Below are 18,096 nucleotides of genomic sequence, written 5' to 3' on the forward strand. Positions count from 1 at the left end.
ACAATTGAGACTTTTCCACCCTTTAATGTTCAAAATTCAGTTTTCCTGCCTATCTTCAAGTTCTATTAATAAAATTTGTTGCGATGTTAATGAATGCAAAAATATATTTTAATAATTCACCTTTTAATTATTTTCCCCCATTCATTTTTATTATTCTTATTTTAGTCTTTTTTTTTTTTTTTTTTCCTTTCTCCATCCATTATAAATCTCATGTCTAAAATCTTTATTAATGACAAAAAATTAAGTATATAAATAATATGTCGTTATATAATAAAATATTATTTTATTTTTAATTTAAAATTATCCAATCACATAATTACATATTATTTATGTACCTATTTTATATACTCAAAATATATATACATAATTTTATTGAAACTGAAAACTCACTCTTATTTTTCTATTCGGAAACATCTCGCATTTAATTGAAAAGTAGTTTTTAAATTAGTTGAAACTTCTTCTCTCTCGTGATTATTTGTTTTAATCTATTCTAACTTGTTTTAAGTCTTTATTTTTAGTTTTGAATGATATCATAGGTGGCGATAGAAGTTTTTTGTCAAAATAAAACTAGCAATTAAATTATCGATAATTTTAAATTAAAAATAAAATAATATTTAATTATATAATAATACACCATTGTAGATATTTGTTATACGGGTGTATATCACAATTTATCCTTTCAATGGCTTGAAAAGTTTTAGCACAAATCTGTGGGTAGGAAATGTAATATCACACGGAAAATATATCGCCATCGAAAGACTAACATAGGACTTGGTCCTCTGCAAGTTTATTGAACGAAATTGGTAAAAATAAAATAAAATAAAACCTCAAATTCTTCAGGTCCAGGGATCCTCTTGCTGCTGTAACCCTAACTTGGCGTTTCTTGAAGGTAAGCTGTCATTTTATCCTCTCTTATGTCGTTGTGAGACTATACGTATGATTTTATACTTACATAACTTGTAGAACCCCTAATTCATTGATAATTTGTATGGATTTAACCTGTTTTAATTAATTCTTTATGGGCATTGAAGTTTAATCGATCTAGGCGCTGCCGGTTTTCGTTTCTTGTTGAAGAATTTCTTATAGGGTTGGCTTTAAGGTATCGACCGGGCTTTTTATCTTTCGATTCCTTTTGAGGTCACTGTTTCTAATTGTAGACATGATATTGCTTAAGTTAAACGTCACTTATTGTTGTGTGGTAGTTGGGATAGCATGAGAATAATTTTTTAAAACGGCAGCGAATTCTAAAGTTTCTGTTACTATTTTCCATATGATTCGCTAGAATGCTGAATGCTACACGAAATTAAGCTTATTGAACCAGTAGCGTCACTTGGGGTTTCTCATTCTTGATAAACAAAACGTATTGGAATAATGAAATATGGTGTAAGTATTGCTCAGGTGTTAGCTATATGCTCTTCTTCTGTGCATGCAGAGAATTTTGAACCTAATATCCATGGAAGGAGGAGGAGGAGGAGGAGGGGAAGGGGGTGATGCTGCCTCTGTTATGGCCCCTATTGCTAAGTGGAAAAGCGATTTCTCAAGGATGTTTCAGTACTATCTGGATCGATCAACTCCACATCCGATGCAGAGATGGCTTGGAACTCTTGCCGCTGCTGCAATTTATGTGTTGCGCATTTACTATATTCAAGGGTTTTACATTGTGATGTATGGATTAGGAATCTATATACTGAATCTTTTGATTGGATTTCTGTCACCGAAGATTGATCCAGAGTTTGAAGCCTTGGATGGAGCTTCATTGCCTACTAAAGGGTCAGATGAGTTTAGGCCTTTTGTTCGCCGACTTCCGGAGTTCAAGTTCTGGTGAATTAATTACTTGTTCTATCACTTTATTTTAATAAAGTAGTTTGTTTATTTCTAATAAATTTTCTTTGATATGATATTACTATGTTTGTCATGTCATATTCTCTGGCACACCCATTTAACATTAAGTGTTCAAATTACTAATATTCAAGTACTGGGTGCACCTCAACAATATTGGTACCCTAATTCATTGTATATACTTATACGAGCTTGTCAAATATGTAATTTGAATATAATTGATGTAGCATTTCATTCATATTAATTATTCGGGTTACTTAGGTGAATAAAGAAGTTAAGCCTTGTTGTTCTTCTCCAGTGTTGTACATAAAGTTTATCATTTTATATTTTTGCTTACTGAGAGGTCACCTATAATTTTCTGCTATAGGGTATGAAACTTTTGTTCCCCAACTCTGTCAGTGCCAATTTTAAATTCTGGTTAATGTTAACTTGACGGAGTCTGGCTGTAGATGGTTTTGTATTCTGTGTGGAGTATAACGAGTCATTCAAATGATTAAAAATATCAGTTTAGATGTTGCTGAGTCAATCTCCCTTCTTCTTTTGATATTGTTCTGTTCTTGTTGGAGTTTTATGGGTTCAAATGAAGGTATAAACTTTTTTTTCTTCTGTTGTTTCAGGTATGCCATCACAAAGGCTTTCTGCATAGCTTTCCTTATGACCTTCTTTTCTATATTTGATGTCCCTGTTTTTTGGCCCATATTGCTCTGTTACTGGATTGTTCTATTTGTCCTCACCATGAAGCGCCAAATCATGCACATGATCAAATATAAATATGTTCCATTCAGCTTTGGGAAGCAGGTGAGAGATCTGAATTGTTGTTATAGTACCTTTAACCCAGCTTTCTGGCACCATCTCCTGAATCTACACTTTTTGCATATTTTCAAAATGTGTGGAGGCATTTGGTGACAGTTTATTCCATTTGGCTCTCTTAATGAAATATAATAACCTGTTTTGGTGATTTTTTACAGAGATATACCGGGAAAAAGCCTGCTGCTAGTAGCAGTAGTCTTCCAAGAGACTGAGCCTTGTGTGTATTTCTTGACAGTTGGAGGAAAATGGGAATTATGCAGCCACCATATTCTTGCACCTCCACTTTTTTTCTTACTGATTTTTCTTTTAATCTTAGATGGAACAAATTTCATGTTAAATACAAATGAAAAGTTCATATATGTGCTGAAGATTACATCTACTTTGTATTTAGAATGAGTTAGGGTTATCGTCTTTTTCGTGGGGTCTGGCTTGCTTGCACCTTTTTTTCCCTTGAAAATATATTTGTTCAGTATTACTGTTGATTAATGAAAGAAATCAGGATTAGGATTAGCTATCAATACATTGATCACCTTGCAGAAGTTTCAAGGTCATTTTATCTGAAATGGAACTGCTATTTCATCTTGCATTGTTATTATTGCCAATAATAGTGTCAGGTATATGCATGTTATCTGCACATACATTATCCCTACGATTGGAGTTAACACAGTGATAGTAAGCGTCTAGTCCCATTTTGGACTATATATAAGCAGCATTGTGATAAGGCAATGATAGATTGCATTCAATTTTACTGGAAAGCAAGATCAGATTTCAAGTAGTTTATTCAGTCCCCAGGGAGAAAGGAAGTCTGGAGTATCAATTTTCCACTGGTATTCTGCTCAAAGTTTGTTTCACTATCATTCTTTGATCAAAGAATATATGTATCCATTTGTCTACAAATGGGATTTGCAGCTCTTAGTGGAGGCTAGATCTTGTCCCTTTTTGGATAGCGAGGAACCTTTATTTGCATCGGACTATCCTCCTCGCATTTTGTTCGGGGTTATCTTCTCCCCCGGTTGTTTGGTTCGAAATTTTTCTCTAACAGGATTTTGTTTAGACTTCCAATTTCCAAGAGCCAGCATGGAATCAAAAACTTCAAAACTAATCAACCTCGAGTGCCATCAAGAATTAATGATTGGTAGTGCAGTTGTGATGTGGCAAATACTGGTTGGGTGTACTAGAGAATCACTTTCAATGAAGCAACTGCCGATAATTGACTTGAGATCCCAGATGGATGTCTAATCACACAACTACCGGTATAACAACTCTTTACCAACTAAACCGCAGCCTCTTATGGAATTCGACTTAAATAAGTTAATTTCGAATTCAATTTAATTATTTGATTTGATTTTGATTCGTTTGGCTGTTCGATTTTATTGTGCCAATAATATCAATCATCATCTAGTAATTTTTTAATTATATTATATACCAATTGAAATGAATTCAAACTCTAGTTTCGTATTATAATTTTAGTGTGAATTCAAGCTGACTCCAGAATAGGCTGGCATTGAATCCCTGCCTAAACTAAACAACGAAAAATATCATATTTTGATATTTTTAATAATAAAATGGCTTGTGTGGTTGAAAAAGGATAAATATTTACAAATTGGTGTTAGTTGCTTTGGATTTTATAAGACAGGGTGTTCCTGAAACATGGCCAGCCGTGATGGTATAGTTTTGCTTCTCTCTTTTCTTCTTCTTCTTCTCTCATCTCATTACTTGGAATAAAAAAACTGAACATTCTCTAAAGCTGCATCACTTTTCCCGAGCAAACAAATGAACACGAGAGCTTATGTTCTTATATTCTTCTTCTGGGCTCTTCTCACAATCGTCACTCCTACTCTTATTCTCCTGTCAGAATCTTCCAAGGCCGACTTTGATCAAAATGGTAAGAAACTACAATACGATTTATATAATTCCAATCAAGTTTCAAATTAGTTGTTTCTTATATTGGGGGTTTTCTTTGATTTATTTTGCAGGGAAAGTGAGTGAAGGAGTAATTAACGCCAGGAAGATGATGACATATTTAGAGAAATATGCAAAGACCCTAGCAACTCAGTGGCCGGATGCGGCACCGGCTCCGGCTCCGGCACCGGCACTAGAACTAGCTTCGAGAACTGAAAAGCTCTTTCAAAATTAAGAAACGAGACCGCCAGGGAGCCCCCTCAGGTTTGGAATTGAAGATTATTATTATCAAGTGCTGAAGCTGATCAATGAGATTATTGTAGCTGTAAATAGCCCATGTGTGCATACTGAAAAAGAGCCATTTTATACGTTATTGTTAAAGTTATATTCCTTGCTTCGGCAAAAACTAGGAGATGATGAAATTGGTTGCTTATAGCATTCTTTCTTTTCTATTTGAAATCTTATAGCTTGTAAACATGGCTGCTCCTGAAAATCCATAGACCAAGTTATACATTTTTAATAAATAGAAGAACAGTTGGTGCAGGCGCAGACTCTGGAACCTTGCAGCCGACGCTCACTATCTGTAACTTCTTCTTCTTCTTCAATAAAAAACAAATTCAACATAAGAGAAGATGACAGATGGGCAATTGACAATACAGGGGCGCCAGAGTGGTGGGCACGTTCAGGATTCTTGTATCTGAACATAAAATGGAGAACATGATAAAGAAAGAACGAGTAGAATTCAGCTGCAGTCTTCCCTTGACGAGGCTGCTCTGACTAATTAATATTTCAGCAATCAATCACGAGTACTATAAAAGAAAAAATAAAAAAATGTTCAATCTAGTTCATTGGTGTTCCGTTTCAGCCATGACATGATCAAGCACCTTTGCCAAACTTGTCTAAGTGTAATCTCATTCCTGAGCCAGCCAACTACTTGCGACAAGGTGTCGATGATTGATTGTAACCAACTTTGTTGTTGGCAACCCTGGAATTGTGGTACACAACTAAATCATAATGATTTTTTCATTGTGGCTTGTACCATTGTTGCTAGGAGTGGATTCGAATTAAAGCTAAAAGAGGGTTTGATCTGAGTTTGATTCGAATCCGAAAAGCTTAATTTGAGTTTAAGTTGGCAATGAGGTCGCCAGAGAAACAGTTGAAAAGTACCGGAGAAAAAGAACAAGGTTTGCTGAAGATGATGAAGAAGAAGAATCGTGGAGAATAAGCAGAAGAAGGGGGGAAATCACTGGATAAGATGAAGAGTCACCCAAGACATTTTTTGATAACTTGTTAGATTCGAACTAACTCTACCCTAGTTCGAATTTGGTTTGTTCGAGTCAAACACTGAGCCGAGAGTTTGGTATCATCTCCAGCCCTTATTGAAACCAAAAATTGAGAGGCTTCAAAGGTTTAAATCTTTCCATTAGTTTCGCTTATGACGCCCGCAACATGAAAGTTCCAGACTGATCCATTCGGCTTCCGAAATTGTCTTACTCTTATTTGCAATTGTATATGCTTTTAAGCTTTCTTCCAACAGAAAATTTTCTCTAAACCCCATGAATGCCGAAAATGGAAATGGCTAATCAAGTGGTTTGTGTTGAGTCGGTGAAACAGTGGGTAATTGGGACGAGCTGATTGCATGAGCCGAGTTTCTGCTTGCTTTTGGTCGAATTAGTGAGTTCGCAAGTTATCAATAAATTTTTAAAGATTTTAAATTTGTATTTTTTAAGTCAAGTTTGAATTAACTATTTTTGTATCAAGTTGAGGCAAGTGCTTTCTAACTCAATAAGCTTTAAGTTTTTTATTTATATTATTTATAAATGTAGAGAGTGAAACTCATATTAAATAAAACTAATTAATTTATGTTAAGATTCAATTTTCCACATTTATGGGTTTCAGTCTCCTACTTTTACGTACCGCTCATTTATATTATATTTATTAGATTTGTTGATGAGTTATTGGTGATTAAAACTTATATTACACAAAACTAATTGGTTTGTATTAAAATCGAATCTCTCACACTTATATACTACTCATTTATATTGTATTTATTAGATGTGAAACTTTAATCTCCAACAGACAAACACTATTTGAATTGATTTGGTTCAATTACAACCTATTATCTGGAACAAACCACTTGACCTTAACCTTACAAGCTCCAGTTAGATAGAAAGAAACCAGACACAGCATGTTTCTTTCGGTTACCATGTGTTGTTAATAGTTAACTTATACTTATATTAATTGACCACCCATTTATAATGAATACTAATAATAATGTATCAATTAAGGTTTTGGTTTGGGTATTTAACAATCCAACCACTCAAGCGACTCATGAACACAAAGTAAAAAGAAATATAATTTATCATACCATAAGATTCGATATGTATATATAGCATTGAGATGATTCAGTCTTAGATTCGAAGAAAACAAGAGCAGGATGACATAATAGACGCTCCCCTGCTGAAATCACAAATGATAACAGCATCATAATTATTTCAGTAATAGCTAATTAAAGCTTGGATAATTTTATTTCCTCAAACGAATTGCTGCAGATATTCCTCCACTGTGCTGTACTTGACCTCAGGATACAGCTCGGAAGCCTCCACTCCAAAAGATGGATCGATTGTAAAGTTTGTCTGATCACCATTAACAAAAATCGAGTGGTTGATAGACAGTAGAATGTTCAGCGGGAATGGAGCCTCTGCAAGATTGTAGTATAAAAAAGTTTACAGATTAAAGCTGTGACCACGTTAATTGCCTCTATGGTTTAAAGAAAAAAATGGTCATAATAAGAATTGGTAAACTGGGATTCTGACCTTTGATGTCCTTGAGAAGCTGCTCTTCTGGAACATAGACTTTTTCAAGAGTTTTTTCGATCTTCTTTTCCCACAGAGCGACGAGCTCATTGATTGTGTAAGTGTTTTTAGGAGGCCTGATGAAGAGGACTTTGTTCAGTGTTCTTGGGTCATCCACAGCTTTGATGGTGTAAGTCGCAATGTCTGCTTCATTGTTGAAAACAGCTGCAGACAAAACGGCATCTTAATATTCAATGAACCATTGTCAATGTTGATGCTAAAATTTCTGCCTCATCGGTTAAAATTGAAAATACCCTTGACGTTTCCATCTCCAAGAATGGTGATTTTGTCTCTGGGAGGAGCAGTGACTCCTGGCTGGCTAAGTGTAGGAAGAAAATAGCCAGCGAAGCAGTTGCAGGGCACATAAGTGTAGGGGATCCCTTCAGCCTCAACAGCACGACGGATTTGAGCCTTGATTGCGAATGTTGATTTTGCCGGCTCCACTGCATTCTGACGATCCACATCATTTCCGAACTCTGATGGAAAGAATCTCTGAAACATTCAAATGCTGAATTATTGTACAAGGGCCATTGACCTTATCACTATGTTGTGTTGGTTTATCTGTCTTCTCAATCATAGTTTAATCATTCTCATAAAAATATTTCTATACTTTTCTAAATGGGTATTTTAATAGGGGGGTGAATTTCATCCAAACAAGTCAAATTCATTTTCAAATTCATTTAAATTGACATATAAAATTATCATAGAGTTTTTAATAAAATAAACAGTATCATTAGATAAATAAATGAGTCAATCTTTATTCTAGTTATAAAATCAAAACTTTAATTTGTGATTGACTTATTCAAACTAAATAATAAATTTAAATTGAGTTAGTTCAAATTAGATACACCCTCCTAATAAAACTCTTTTAATGTTGAGAAAATTATTGATGTGGATGGATGTCCATCATGGTAAGAATATTCTCCACAATGAAGTGGTGGTTCTTAGTCATGACACTTGGGAGGCAATGGGCAAATAATTCATTCCATTAGTATCATTTTCTTTCCCACAACACGATGAAGACAGTCTGATCCTACCGCAGTTTGGTCCCTCCAGCCTCAAATTTGGGGGCGGGGTCTGCAAAGCATACTCCATTTATACCAAATTTGTGGTAGAAATCAAACCACCTCCATCCACTTACGTAAAACATGAGCTAACCAGGGACACAGTCCAGAATAAAATGTGGAGAGGTCAATATGACATCTTGGGCCTCGCCTGATAGTTTGGTTATATTGTTAATTTTGGATACACAATCTGTTATGATTTTATTTTTAGATTTTGTAATTCAAAACACACTACTTTACATACTACTAAATCAATCCCAGGATGTTCATATCTTGTTGACAATTAAGATTAGAATAGCGATGAAATGTGAATAGCTGAAAGAAAGAGACCAACCTTAACATTACCAGCTTCCTTAATGGCGGCAATGATCTTGGTCTGATCAGCCAACTGCAAGGCGCCTACTGTTGAAATCACTACATCAACCTGCTTTATCGCTTTCACCAAGCTCTCATGGTTGTAAAGATCTCCCTGCAAAGTTATATAAAAAAATATATATATACTCACTCTTCATCACAAGCACAAAACCAGCTCAAACAAAGAAATTTATACATATAAACACATACATAAACCAAAGTGACGCCCGAGTTCTTGAATTTCTCAACAAGTTGTCCTTTCACAGGATCAGCAACAGTACTCTCTCTAACCAGAACAAAGCTAGGATGGCCAGCCTTTACACTAGCTTCCACAATAAACTTTCCAATGTAGCCAGTGCCTCCAATGAAGAAAATCTTGCTTTTCTCAGCCATGAAATAGAATTTCAAGCTTTCAGGTATATAAAATACTGAAGGAAAGGCAGTGGAAGCTTATGATATGGGAGTGAAAGAGCATACATTATATTTATAGGTTAGGCTGGGAGAAAAGCCTTTTCTTTGGAAACTGATAGAAGTTTCTATGGATTTTACAGCTGGTTGGTTGCTTTTGTTTTGGCAAATAGAAGATGCCGTTATAGGAGTGATAGCCACGATATTCCCCATTCAAAGATTCAGATGGTTTGTTATTACGTAATTAAATAATTTAAAATTAAAAATAAAATAACATCTAAAATATATTATTAAATATTTAATTTAAAATTTAAAAAATATAAAACATAAATAAGTTATATAATATATATGATTTTAAATATAAAATGTGAAACTTAGATTTTATATTAAAATATATAAATTTTTAATATAAGATTTATATGATCAAGAATGTAGTTATTTTAAGGTTTATTTTATATACTTTATTATATGAATTTGGGTTCATGCATTTTAATTTCAACTTCATATACACGTTGAATGGTTTATGGCCATCTACTTGATTAGTGGATGTCATGAGATTAATTTCAAATGTGGGTTGAGGAGTCCTTATCTTGAGTTAGGTGAGGACATAAGCATGACAATTTTTTCTTCAAAAAAATAAAAAGTCAACTAAGAGTATTGGTGAAGCAACTCATATTTGCGGAGAAGCAGAGCTCCGTCTTGCACTTATAATGAGTAATAATTTGAATACCAATAATATTATATTATTATATAATTATGTATTAATTTTTTATTTTTAATTTAAAATTATTAATTCTTTTGATAATTGAAAATTATATTCATATTTATTAGATAGATAAACTTAAAATATAATGATCGAATTCTTAATTAATATATCAGATAAATCAAAATTTTATAATCGTGATAAAAACTCCAACCTAAAGCTTTTACCTCGGCTAATCTTTTTGTTGTGGTGCCTACTAGTAGTTGAAAAGAGAATTCCTGAGAATGAACCTTCTAATAAAGTTCGTAAAGTTCATCCAAACAAAAGTGTTCCTTTTTCTTTTATTTCTCAAATACTGTTAAGAAAATAGCAAACGGTAATTGCCATAGAAACTGCTTAAGTTGGCACTTAACACCATATTTGATGTAAAGTTAGATTTGAAACGAATCTAACTATAAATTAATTTAAATTTAATTTAAATTTATAATAATTAATTCGAACTTGTTAAATATATTGTCAAAGGGTTGAAAGTAGATATTTTTATATTTGTTTATAAATTTTATTTTACACGGAATTAGATACAAAGATTTAGTAATGAATACTCGACAAGAGGTTTTGAATGGCTTATATCTATAGGGACCAGAAAACCTCATCATCAATGAGAACGCTTAAATATACTTTCAATGGGGGATAAGGCTGGATGGTCTAAAAGCACAGAACCGGGAAGTATAATTTCGACAGAAAAAGAGGCGACAGCCTTAACCTTTCATCATGATCAATGACGGGACAACAAAGCGTAGTTGATTTTGGGTTGGTCGATTTCAAATGATGTGGACGGCAACATGATTCTTGAGTAACAATTAAGAAAGCATGATTATGTATTTCGGTTGCGTTTGTCACTTTCTTCTTGCAACTGAATTTATTCTGAAAAAAAAAAATGAAATAACAACAGAAATTAATATATGAATCTGATTACCCTGCCACTCTTGGTTCATGAAAGAGATAAAAAGAGGTACCATTTCATATTCTCGATCTGGAAGCTGCAGCCTGCAAGATTGGCAATGTGGAACTGAGATGCGTAAGCCTTGGAATTGCATTCAAGCACAGGAGGTTCATGTAGAAATGCCCGGTTGCTCCTAGCTCAATTAAGTTAACTCGAACAGAATATTATTTCTTAATCAAATTTGAGTCTTGTTTATTGATTTCGAATTGATTTTAAGTTAACTTTCCTTGGGATTGCCCATATCAAATCCAGCCGTATATGCATAGCAGTCCACATATTGGGCTGTTATGGCCTGAATTTAGGGGAGTTGGGTTTCATGTAAAGTTAGAGCCCACACAATTTACTCCTTTCTTTTTATAGGCCCAATTTAGCACGCACGGTATGTATATATGGTATGCGTAAAAAGGGTTCCAGAATTTTAACTTTTGGCAAAAAGATGAGAGCAATGTATCAAAATATGCGTCGGGAGATAGATAGGAATAGATTGTAACCAGAGAACTTTTCAATGAGGATGTTGAGGAAATGAGTAAGAACATCGGTAAGGAGTCGGAGGGCCTTGGATCAATGTATATGTTTGGTCGTCCTCTCTCTCATGAGAAACATTTTCAGGGCAAAAGCTCCATCGGTCTTGCGTCAAAATCGATGGACAATACAACACCTTACAGCCTGGTCTATCATGTATCAGATGTGCGTCATCATCAACAATGACGTTGCCTGTGGGAACGAAGTTGTGAACTTTCCTCAAGCCCCTCCCTTGGAGGCTATGTTGATTCCAATCCCACACCAGCAAGGAGGCAAGGGTCTTGGGTCGGTATAAGCTCTTGGTCACCCATTATCTCATGCGGCCTAATGTGCCGAAATCGTGGACAATAGCGTATGATCCAGGCCTGTCGTATGTCGGATTTTAACCCTTATCAACAAAAAGGCTAGAATGATTAAAAGTTGGATATCTCATTAATAGTAAGACAGGGCGTGTGATGTGAACATCTCAAATTCCAAGCTACCAGTGTGCTGAAATTCCTAAAGAGCTAAAAACACAGAGAACTGAGAATGAATGGTGGGCTGCTATGTGAACAAAGATTTGGTGTGTAGGTACTCAACTTGGGTACAAGTCACAACATAAAATTAGCTGGCTTTACCTCTAAACTTGGCAGAGAAGGTGGGGATATACAGCTCCATAAATGGCATTGGCAGCCTAACCTATCTTATCCGCGTCGAAGATGCTCATCATTTCAATTAATTCTATGTGCCTGCCTGCCACCTCCGTCTATCCTTGTTGGCTCCTATATTTAACCAACTTCAATACCTCAGCCCACAGTTGGCATAAGGGCTCCACATTTCACTGCATTTTTTATCGGGATGGGCTTATCAGAGTTAGTTGGACTCATAAACCAGTGCTTATTTTGATAATTTCCATCAACATTTGCATTATTAGTTTGTTTCTACACTTGTGTATTACATACGTCTATGTCGTAAGATTTGTGCACGCAAAATATTTGTCTGAAAAAAGTATCTCCTTATGAGAATCAGTCTCAATAATTATGAGGAAAAAGTGTTTGGATGTCTCTGGAGATGTTGAAGGTCTCGATGTGGTTTCATGCAAAAGTGCAGCAAATATAAGCGAGCATCGACGAAGAAGTCGGTGAGTGGTCCCTTTTTCTTTCTGGTGAACGTCTCTGTTGTCAGTCGTCTTAGCCACAATAATGCTTAAATCGTACAGAAACACTTCTGAATCTCTGATCAACCACAAATAGGAAGAAGACGCTTATTCTCTGTCCTACCCAAAATAAGCGGGTTCCACTAACAAAAACAAAGGACTAGATGCGACTATTGTGGTGGCCAACTGTTGGGTTTATTATTATGTTAAGAAGAAAAAGATGAACTCTGGTCGTCCCCCCACATGCATGCACTGTTGGGAAAGTGAAATATTTTTAAGTTGAAGGGTCACGTGCGAATCTGAGTGTTGCTGGCCACCTCTCTGACATCGACTCTGAAGAGTTTTTGGTTGCCACAAGCACAGATGCAGTGTTCCTGTTGACATCATATATCATCATCGTCTACCTCCCGTTGTTCTCTTCTTTATCTTCACATACAAAAGATGAGAATTCTGATAAGAGAGGGCTCCACTCCACCATGCCATCTCACATCCTTGATCATACACGTGGGCCGCTTTGTTCTTAATGGTCCCCGCTTCACCACGTGTGAGCACTTTAATTATTTAATATTTTACTTTAAGGATGGATTTAAGTTTTAATATTACCAAATCAAGAAGGCCAAAGGGTTACTCCCACCTAATCTATGATGTTTTCGTTAGTTTTTATATTTTAATTTTTAAAATCTCACATACTTATCTATAAATAATTTAAATTAACAAATTATAACTCTTTAAAATTTTTTTTTTTTTGAAGCTTTGAAAACTAATCATTTCATCTTTAAACCAAATTTAAAAAATTAATATTTATCTTATAGGATTTAGTTTTTAAATTTTGACAATATTATTGATAGTCTCTTGCTCCTAACATTTCCTCTCCCTTTGACGATCTATCTCCTCTTACTTAAACCTTTGGTCAACATTAATTAAAGTTAGAAAGACAAAAAACTTCGTCAAAAAAATAAAGATCTCATCTTTGTTTGGAAATAATATCGTTTTTTTAGAATAAGACAAGTGTCTTCCTTGTCTTCTTCTGGGAAGACAATCATCTTCCCAGACGAAGATGAGATATTTGTTTATTCGACTTCAATCGATGTCAGTCGGAGGTTCAAGTAAGAGGAGAGAGATAATCAAAGGGAGAGACAGTCGACGATGTCATTGAAGTTTGAAAAACTAAACCTAGGGGGGGAATGCCATTTTTTAAAACTTGATTTAGGAAGAAAATTGTTAGTTTTTAGGGTTTTAAGAGGGAAAAGAAATAAAATTTAAATTTATTTTTAATATTACACATAAAATAATATTTTATTTTTAAAATTAATAGACTTAATCACTTATGAGTAAGTAAATAAAATTTTTAAAATTAAGGGGTGAAAATCTGAGAAAACAATATACTTTGGGTGGAAATAAGTCTATTGGCCAATCAAAAATTATCAATCTCGTGCATGCATTTTGTTGAGAGCGAGTGTCGTAGGATGATGTTTTAGCATAGTCCACATGCACACAATAATATATTATTTATATATTTTTTAGATACATAAATAAATATATATTTATATATATATATTTACTTAATTATATAATAATACATATAAAATATATATCTATTTATATATTTAAAGTAAATACGTATAATTTTTTTGTACAGTAAAAACAATTGATGGAGTCTCATTTGAGTGGCAATGAAAAGATTATAACTATATTCAAATCTTTTTAAAAAATATTTCAAAATTAAATTAAATTTGTGATATTTTCAAATTTGTAAGAGTCAATTGTATAACTTGGGTCAAGTTGGAACAAACACAATAAGTAATAAAACTCTCACTTTCAACCTAAATTTTTCTAGTTTCTACAGTAGACCTGAAATAAAAAGGCTGACTTAGCTTCGAGATTTAATAAAGCGCCAAAGAAATGAAATTTTAAAATTTTAAATACTCATATTTTTTTTTATTTTTAGTTAAAATTAAAAGTAAAATTGTTATTTAACAAAAAAATATTTAAAAAACTAAAATTTTATTCAATAACTCATTCTTTTTTGGTCATCGACCAACCTTTTCAGGTTGTTTATTTATCTCCGAGACAAAGATGGAAGGAGCAAAAGGGAAAGAGACAGACCAAAAGAGAAGAAGGAGGTGGGAAGACCAACAGGGGAAACGACTATTTCTTAAACTCTAGATGAGGAAAATTATTAGATTTTTGACATTGAAAAGAAAAAATATAATAAATTTTAGATTTTTTAATTATTTTTGTTAAATAACTCTAATTAAGAATTTAAAGAGGGGGGAGGGGTTTTGTGAGCAAATAACTCTTTTGGCCTTAATTTAGTGTCACAACAACGCCTGTGAAAATTTGTATGTAAACTTTTTGGAGGGCGAAGGAGGTGAAGGCGAGAGATTGAGAGTTCACCTACTAAATAATTGTCGGGGAAAGGACTTTATAGTTACAGACATGGCTGTGAGAACGGGCCCTCGACTGTCTTTTAGATCTCGGATTAGACCTTCTTAACAGAGACCTTAATCGATTTGGAAATTTGACTAGTTGCCTTTATAACTCCGTCATGTCATGTCTTTGAAAATAGCCAAAGATCCACCATTTTTTCATACCTCGAACCAAAGCCAAAATCAATTAATTCTCCTACTTATATTATTATGAAACGCCAATCCATTTGCACTATTTCGAAGTTTTATTTATCGGGCAGCTGAAATCACATAAATCGAAGCAGACGGTCCTACTGCTGCGGTGCAGCACCCAACCGACGAAAAAGACAGAGTGGTCAAATTTCGAAAATTTAATAAAGTTTAAATGGCAAAAGATGGGAAATCGGGATCCGAGAAAAGCTCTTTGTAAGGTTCGTGGCAGTCGCTGGGCAGCGGCAGGCCTCTTACTAAAGTCGCAGGTGGTGGTGCCGATGGAGAGGGAGTGACCTCCAAAACGGTGGCGTTTTGGTTTTTTAAATCGTTTAGGACATGTTAGCCATTCTCTAATTTCTTTATTTTCTCTATTGTCAAAACTGCCCCTCTTCTCTCTTCTTTGGTGATCTCCTGTGAAATTGTCTCTCATTTGGTACACGAAACTATCTTCTTCCATTTTCGTGCTAGATCTGGAGTTCTTTTACTGTTCTTCTCGCATTTCCCATTTTCGATGCCTGTCTACTCCATCCCTACTCATTTAGATTTCAAGCTTTCCAAACTTTGAGTGAAAGTTTTCTGAAAATACAGCTGATCTTGCCTTCAAATTTCAATCTACATACAGCTTACCAAGACCTGATCCGCGAGGCAAACTGACCTCAATTAAGTTTTTGTATGGTGGAAAGTGAAAGTTTTGGTGAAAAAATGGTGTTGAAGAGCATTGTTCGTGAGCTCAAGGATCTGCGAGATGGTATGGGAAGCATATCAAGGAGAAGTTCTGATGGAAATCTTAATTCGATACGGCGGGGGCGGTCATATATCGCTCCTGAAGGTTCTACTACCTCGTCTTCAGTGATAATTTGTCAGAGCCGGTGGGCATATATTCCCCCCGAATTGCTTGTTAACATAATTCAACGTGTAGAAGGCAGTGAGACCTCCTGGCCTGCCAGGAGGGATGTCGTTGCTTGTGCTTCTGTTTGTAAGTCTTGGAGGGCCATTACAAAGGAGCTTGTTAGGACTCCTGAGCAATGCGGCTTACTTTCTTTTCCCATTTCTCTAAAGCAGGTTACTTTAATTTTATCCACTCTCATCTGCTGTCTGTTTGGTCTTTGAGTATTGTTCTAGACGTTCCTGATTTTGTGTTTGTGGGTTTTGAGTAGCCCGGTCCGAGAGATGCTCCTATCCAGTGCTTTATTAGGAGGGAAAGGCCGATTGGAACATATAGACTGTATCTTGGTCTCAGCCCTGGTAATTATTGCAAATCCTATGCGTTGTGCTCTCTTGTTTCTGATAAATTTGACTTTGCACCGTTTTAAAACTATCATTTTTTTAACTTAATTGCATAGATTCTACTTTTTGTTCTGGTTAATCATCATTTCCTATGATTGTTATATCTTTCAATTGATTGTAATCTCTCTCACAGTGGCCTAATTTGAGGATTGATACGCTGAGTGTTGGAGTTAGCTACCTTGTATTAACTTAGCTCCATGTATGATACATTGTATGGAACTTTCCAGGAAATCTATTATTAAAATTTCACTTGTTTATTTTATTTTTATAATGTTCTTTGTTGAGATGATCACGCTCTCTTTTCAAATATTCTACTAAATGTATTTCTTTAACGTCAATTTTTTAAAAAGCTTATGAATATATTGCCTCAACAGCTAATATCCTTTTGCTTATGTTTTTGATTCCATACAGCTCTTTCAGGTGATACGAGTAAATTGCTGTTGGCAGCAAGAAAAATCAGAAAGGCAACAAGCACTGATTTTCTCATATCCTTAGTTGGAGAGGATTTCACCAAAACAAATGGTACTTATGTTGGAAAACTGAGGTAAGTTCAAGGTTTGAAGGATTCTTGGCATTGAAATGATGCGTCCTTTTTTCTTCATGCAATTTATCATCCAATTCTGAACAGGTCTAATTTCCTTGGAACCAAATTCACAATTTACGACAATCAGCCTCCATGTGACCCTGCCATCCAATCCAATTGTAAGTTGCAGCAAAAGATCTTCCCAAAACAAGTAACTCCAAACATACCTGCTGGTAACTATAGTGTGGCCACCTTATCTTATGAGCTCAATGTTTTCCGTACAAGAGGCCCAAGGAGAATGCAATGCACCATGCATTCAATTCCTATCTCTGCTGTTCAAGAAGAGGGCACAGCTCCTACTCCAACAGAATTCACAAAGTTTTGTGATGAGCAATTTTGTACTGTACCAGTATCAAAGGGAAAGAAGCCACTTATTGGATTCAGCTCCAATAGCCTCGCTGAGCCACTGGAATCAATCCTTAGCACTAGGGATCCTCTGGTTTTGAAAAATAAAGCTCCTAGATGGCATGAGCAATTGCAGTGTTGGTGTCTAAATTTCAAAGGACGAGTTACAGTGGCTTCTGTGAAGAATTTTCAGTTAGTGGTATCAGCAGAGCCATCCCAAAATATATCGGTGGCAGAACAAGAAAAAGTAATTTTGCAATTTGGAAAAATTGGAAAAGACATTTTTACTATGGATTACCGTTATCCCCTCTCTGCCTTCCAAGCCTTTGCAATCTGCTTGAGCAGCTTTGACACTAAACCTGCTTGTGAATGATCAACTGGGAACATGCTCATGCTAGTCTTCCCTCCAATTTCTATGTACATAAAGGTTTCGATGGAAGCACTTTAGGCTTTGATCATTGTTGTGAACATCTTTGTCTGTAGGCATCTCTTTTATGTAACTACAGCGATAACAGTAATTTATGTTACCAAATATACCAATGATCGACAGAAAGACTATTCCATGACATTTATCCCAGAGTATGTTAGCTTTATGACTTTTGAAAATTTTATCTATAGTTTTGCATGACTCAAATTGGTTCTGTTAATTGTGTATTAAAAGCTTT

At 34.9% G+C, this 18,096-nt stretch overlaps 3 protein-coding genes and 1 long non-coding RNA gene across 5 annotated transcripts; 3 read left to right on the forward strand and 1 right to left on the reverse strand.

Moving 5' to 3' along the window:
* The first annotated feature begins 732 nt into the window (after positions 1-732).
* Positions 733-3,167, forward strand: LOC123229327 (protein RER1B-like). 2 transcript variants are annotated; one of them, XM_044655077.1, is made up of 5 exons: positions 755-889; positions 1,032-1,099; positions 1,433-1,821; positions 2,457-2,637; positions 2,808-3,167. In XM_044655077.1, the coding sequence occupies exons 3-5, from the start codon at positions 1,454-1,456 to the stop codon at positions 2,859-2,861; spliced, it is 603 nt and encodes a 200-aa protein (XP_044511012.1). In that variant the 5' UTR covers positions 755-889; positions 1,032-1,099; positions 1,433-1,453; the 3' UTR covers positions 2,862-3,167. The 2 variants fall into 2 exon arrangements, with proteins under 2 accessions (XP_044511011.1, XP_044511012.1); XM_044655076.1 differs by lacking the exon at positions 1,032-1,099 and having other exon boundaries at positions 733-889.
* Positions 3,168-3,935: 768 nt separating this feature from the next.
* On the forward strand, positions 3,936-5,182 carry LOC123229328. The gene is made up of 2 exons (XR_006504857.1): positions 3,936-4,534; positions 4,626-5,182. It is a non-coding gene; the product is annotated as an uncharacterized LOC123229328 (long non-coding RNA).
* Positions 5,183-6,894: 1,712 nt separating this feature from the next.
* Positions 6,895-9,291, reverse strand: LOC123229026 (eugenol synthase 1-like). Its single transcript, XM_044654581.1, has 5 exons — positions 9,035-9,291; positions 8,805-8,939; positions 7,661-7,898; positions 7,368-7,571; positions 6,895-7,252 (listed from the first exon to the last, which is right to left on the reverse strand). Exons 1-5 carry the CDS (start codon positions 9,215-9,217, stop codon positions 7,086-7,088), a joined length of 927 nt encoding a protein of 308 aa, XP_044510516.1. The 5' UTR covers positions 9,218-9,291; the 3' UTR covers positions 6,895-7,085.
* A 5,670-nt stretch (positions 9,292-14,961) lies between these two features.
* LOC123229499 (tubby-like F-box protein 5) lies at positions 14,962-17,999 on the forward strand. Its single transcript, XM_044655352.1, has 4 exons — positions 14,962-16,278; positions 16,374-16,461; positions 16,915-17,047; positions 17,132-17,999. The coding sequence occupies exons 1-4, from the start codon at positions 15,889-15,891 to the stop codon at positions 17,802-17,804; spliced, it is 1,284 nt and encodes a 427-aa protein (XP_044511287.1). The 5' UTR covers positions 14,962-15,888; the 3' UTR covers positions 17,805-17,999.
* Positions 18,000-18,096: the final 97 nt, after the last annotated feature.

The sequence above is a fragment of the Mangifera indica genome, chromosome 11, assembly GCF_011075055.1.
Source record: "Mangifera indica cultivar Alphonso chromosome 11, CATAS_Mindica_2.1, whole genome shotgun sequence".
NCBI classification, from domain to species: Eukaryota; Viridiplantae; Streptophyta; class Magnoliopsida; order Sapindales; family Anacardiaceae; genus Mangifera; species Mangifera indica.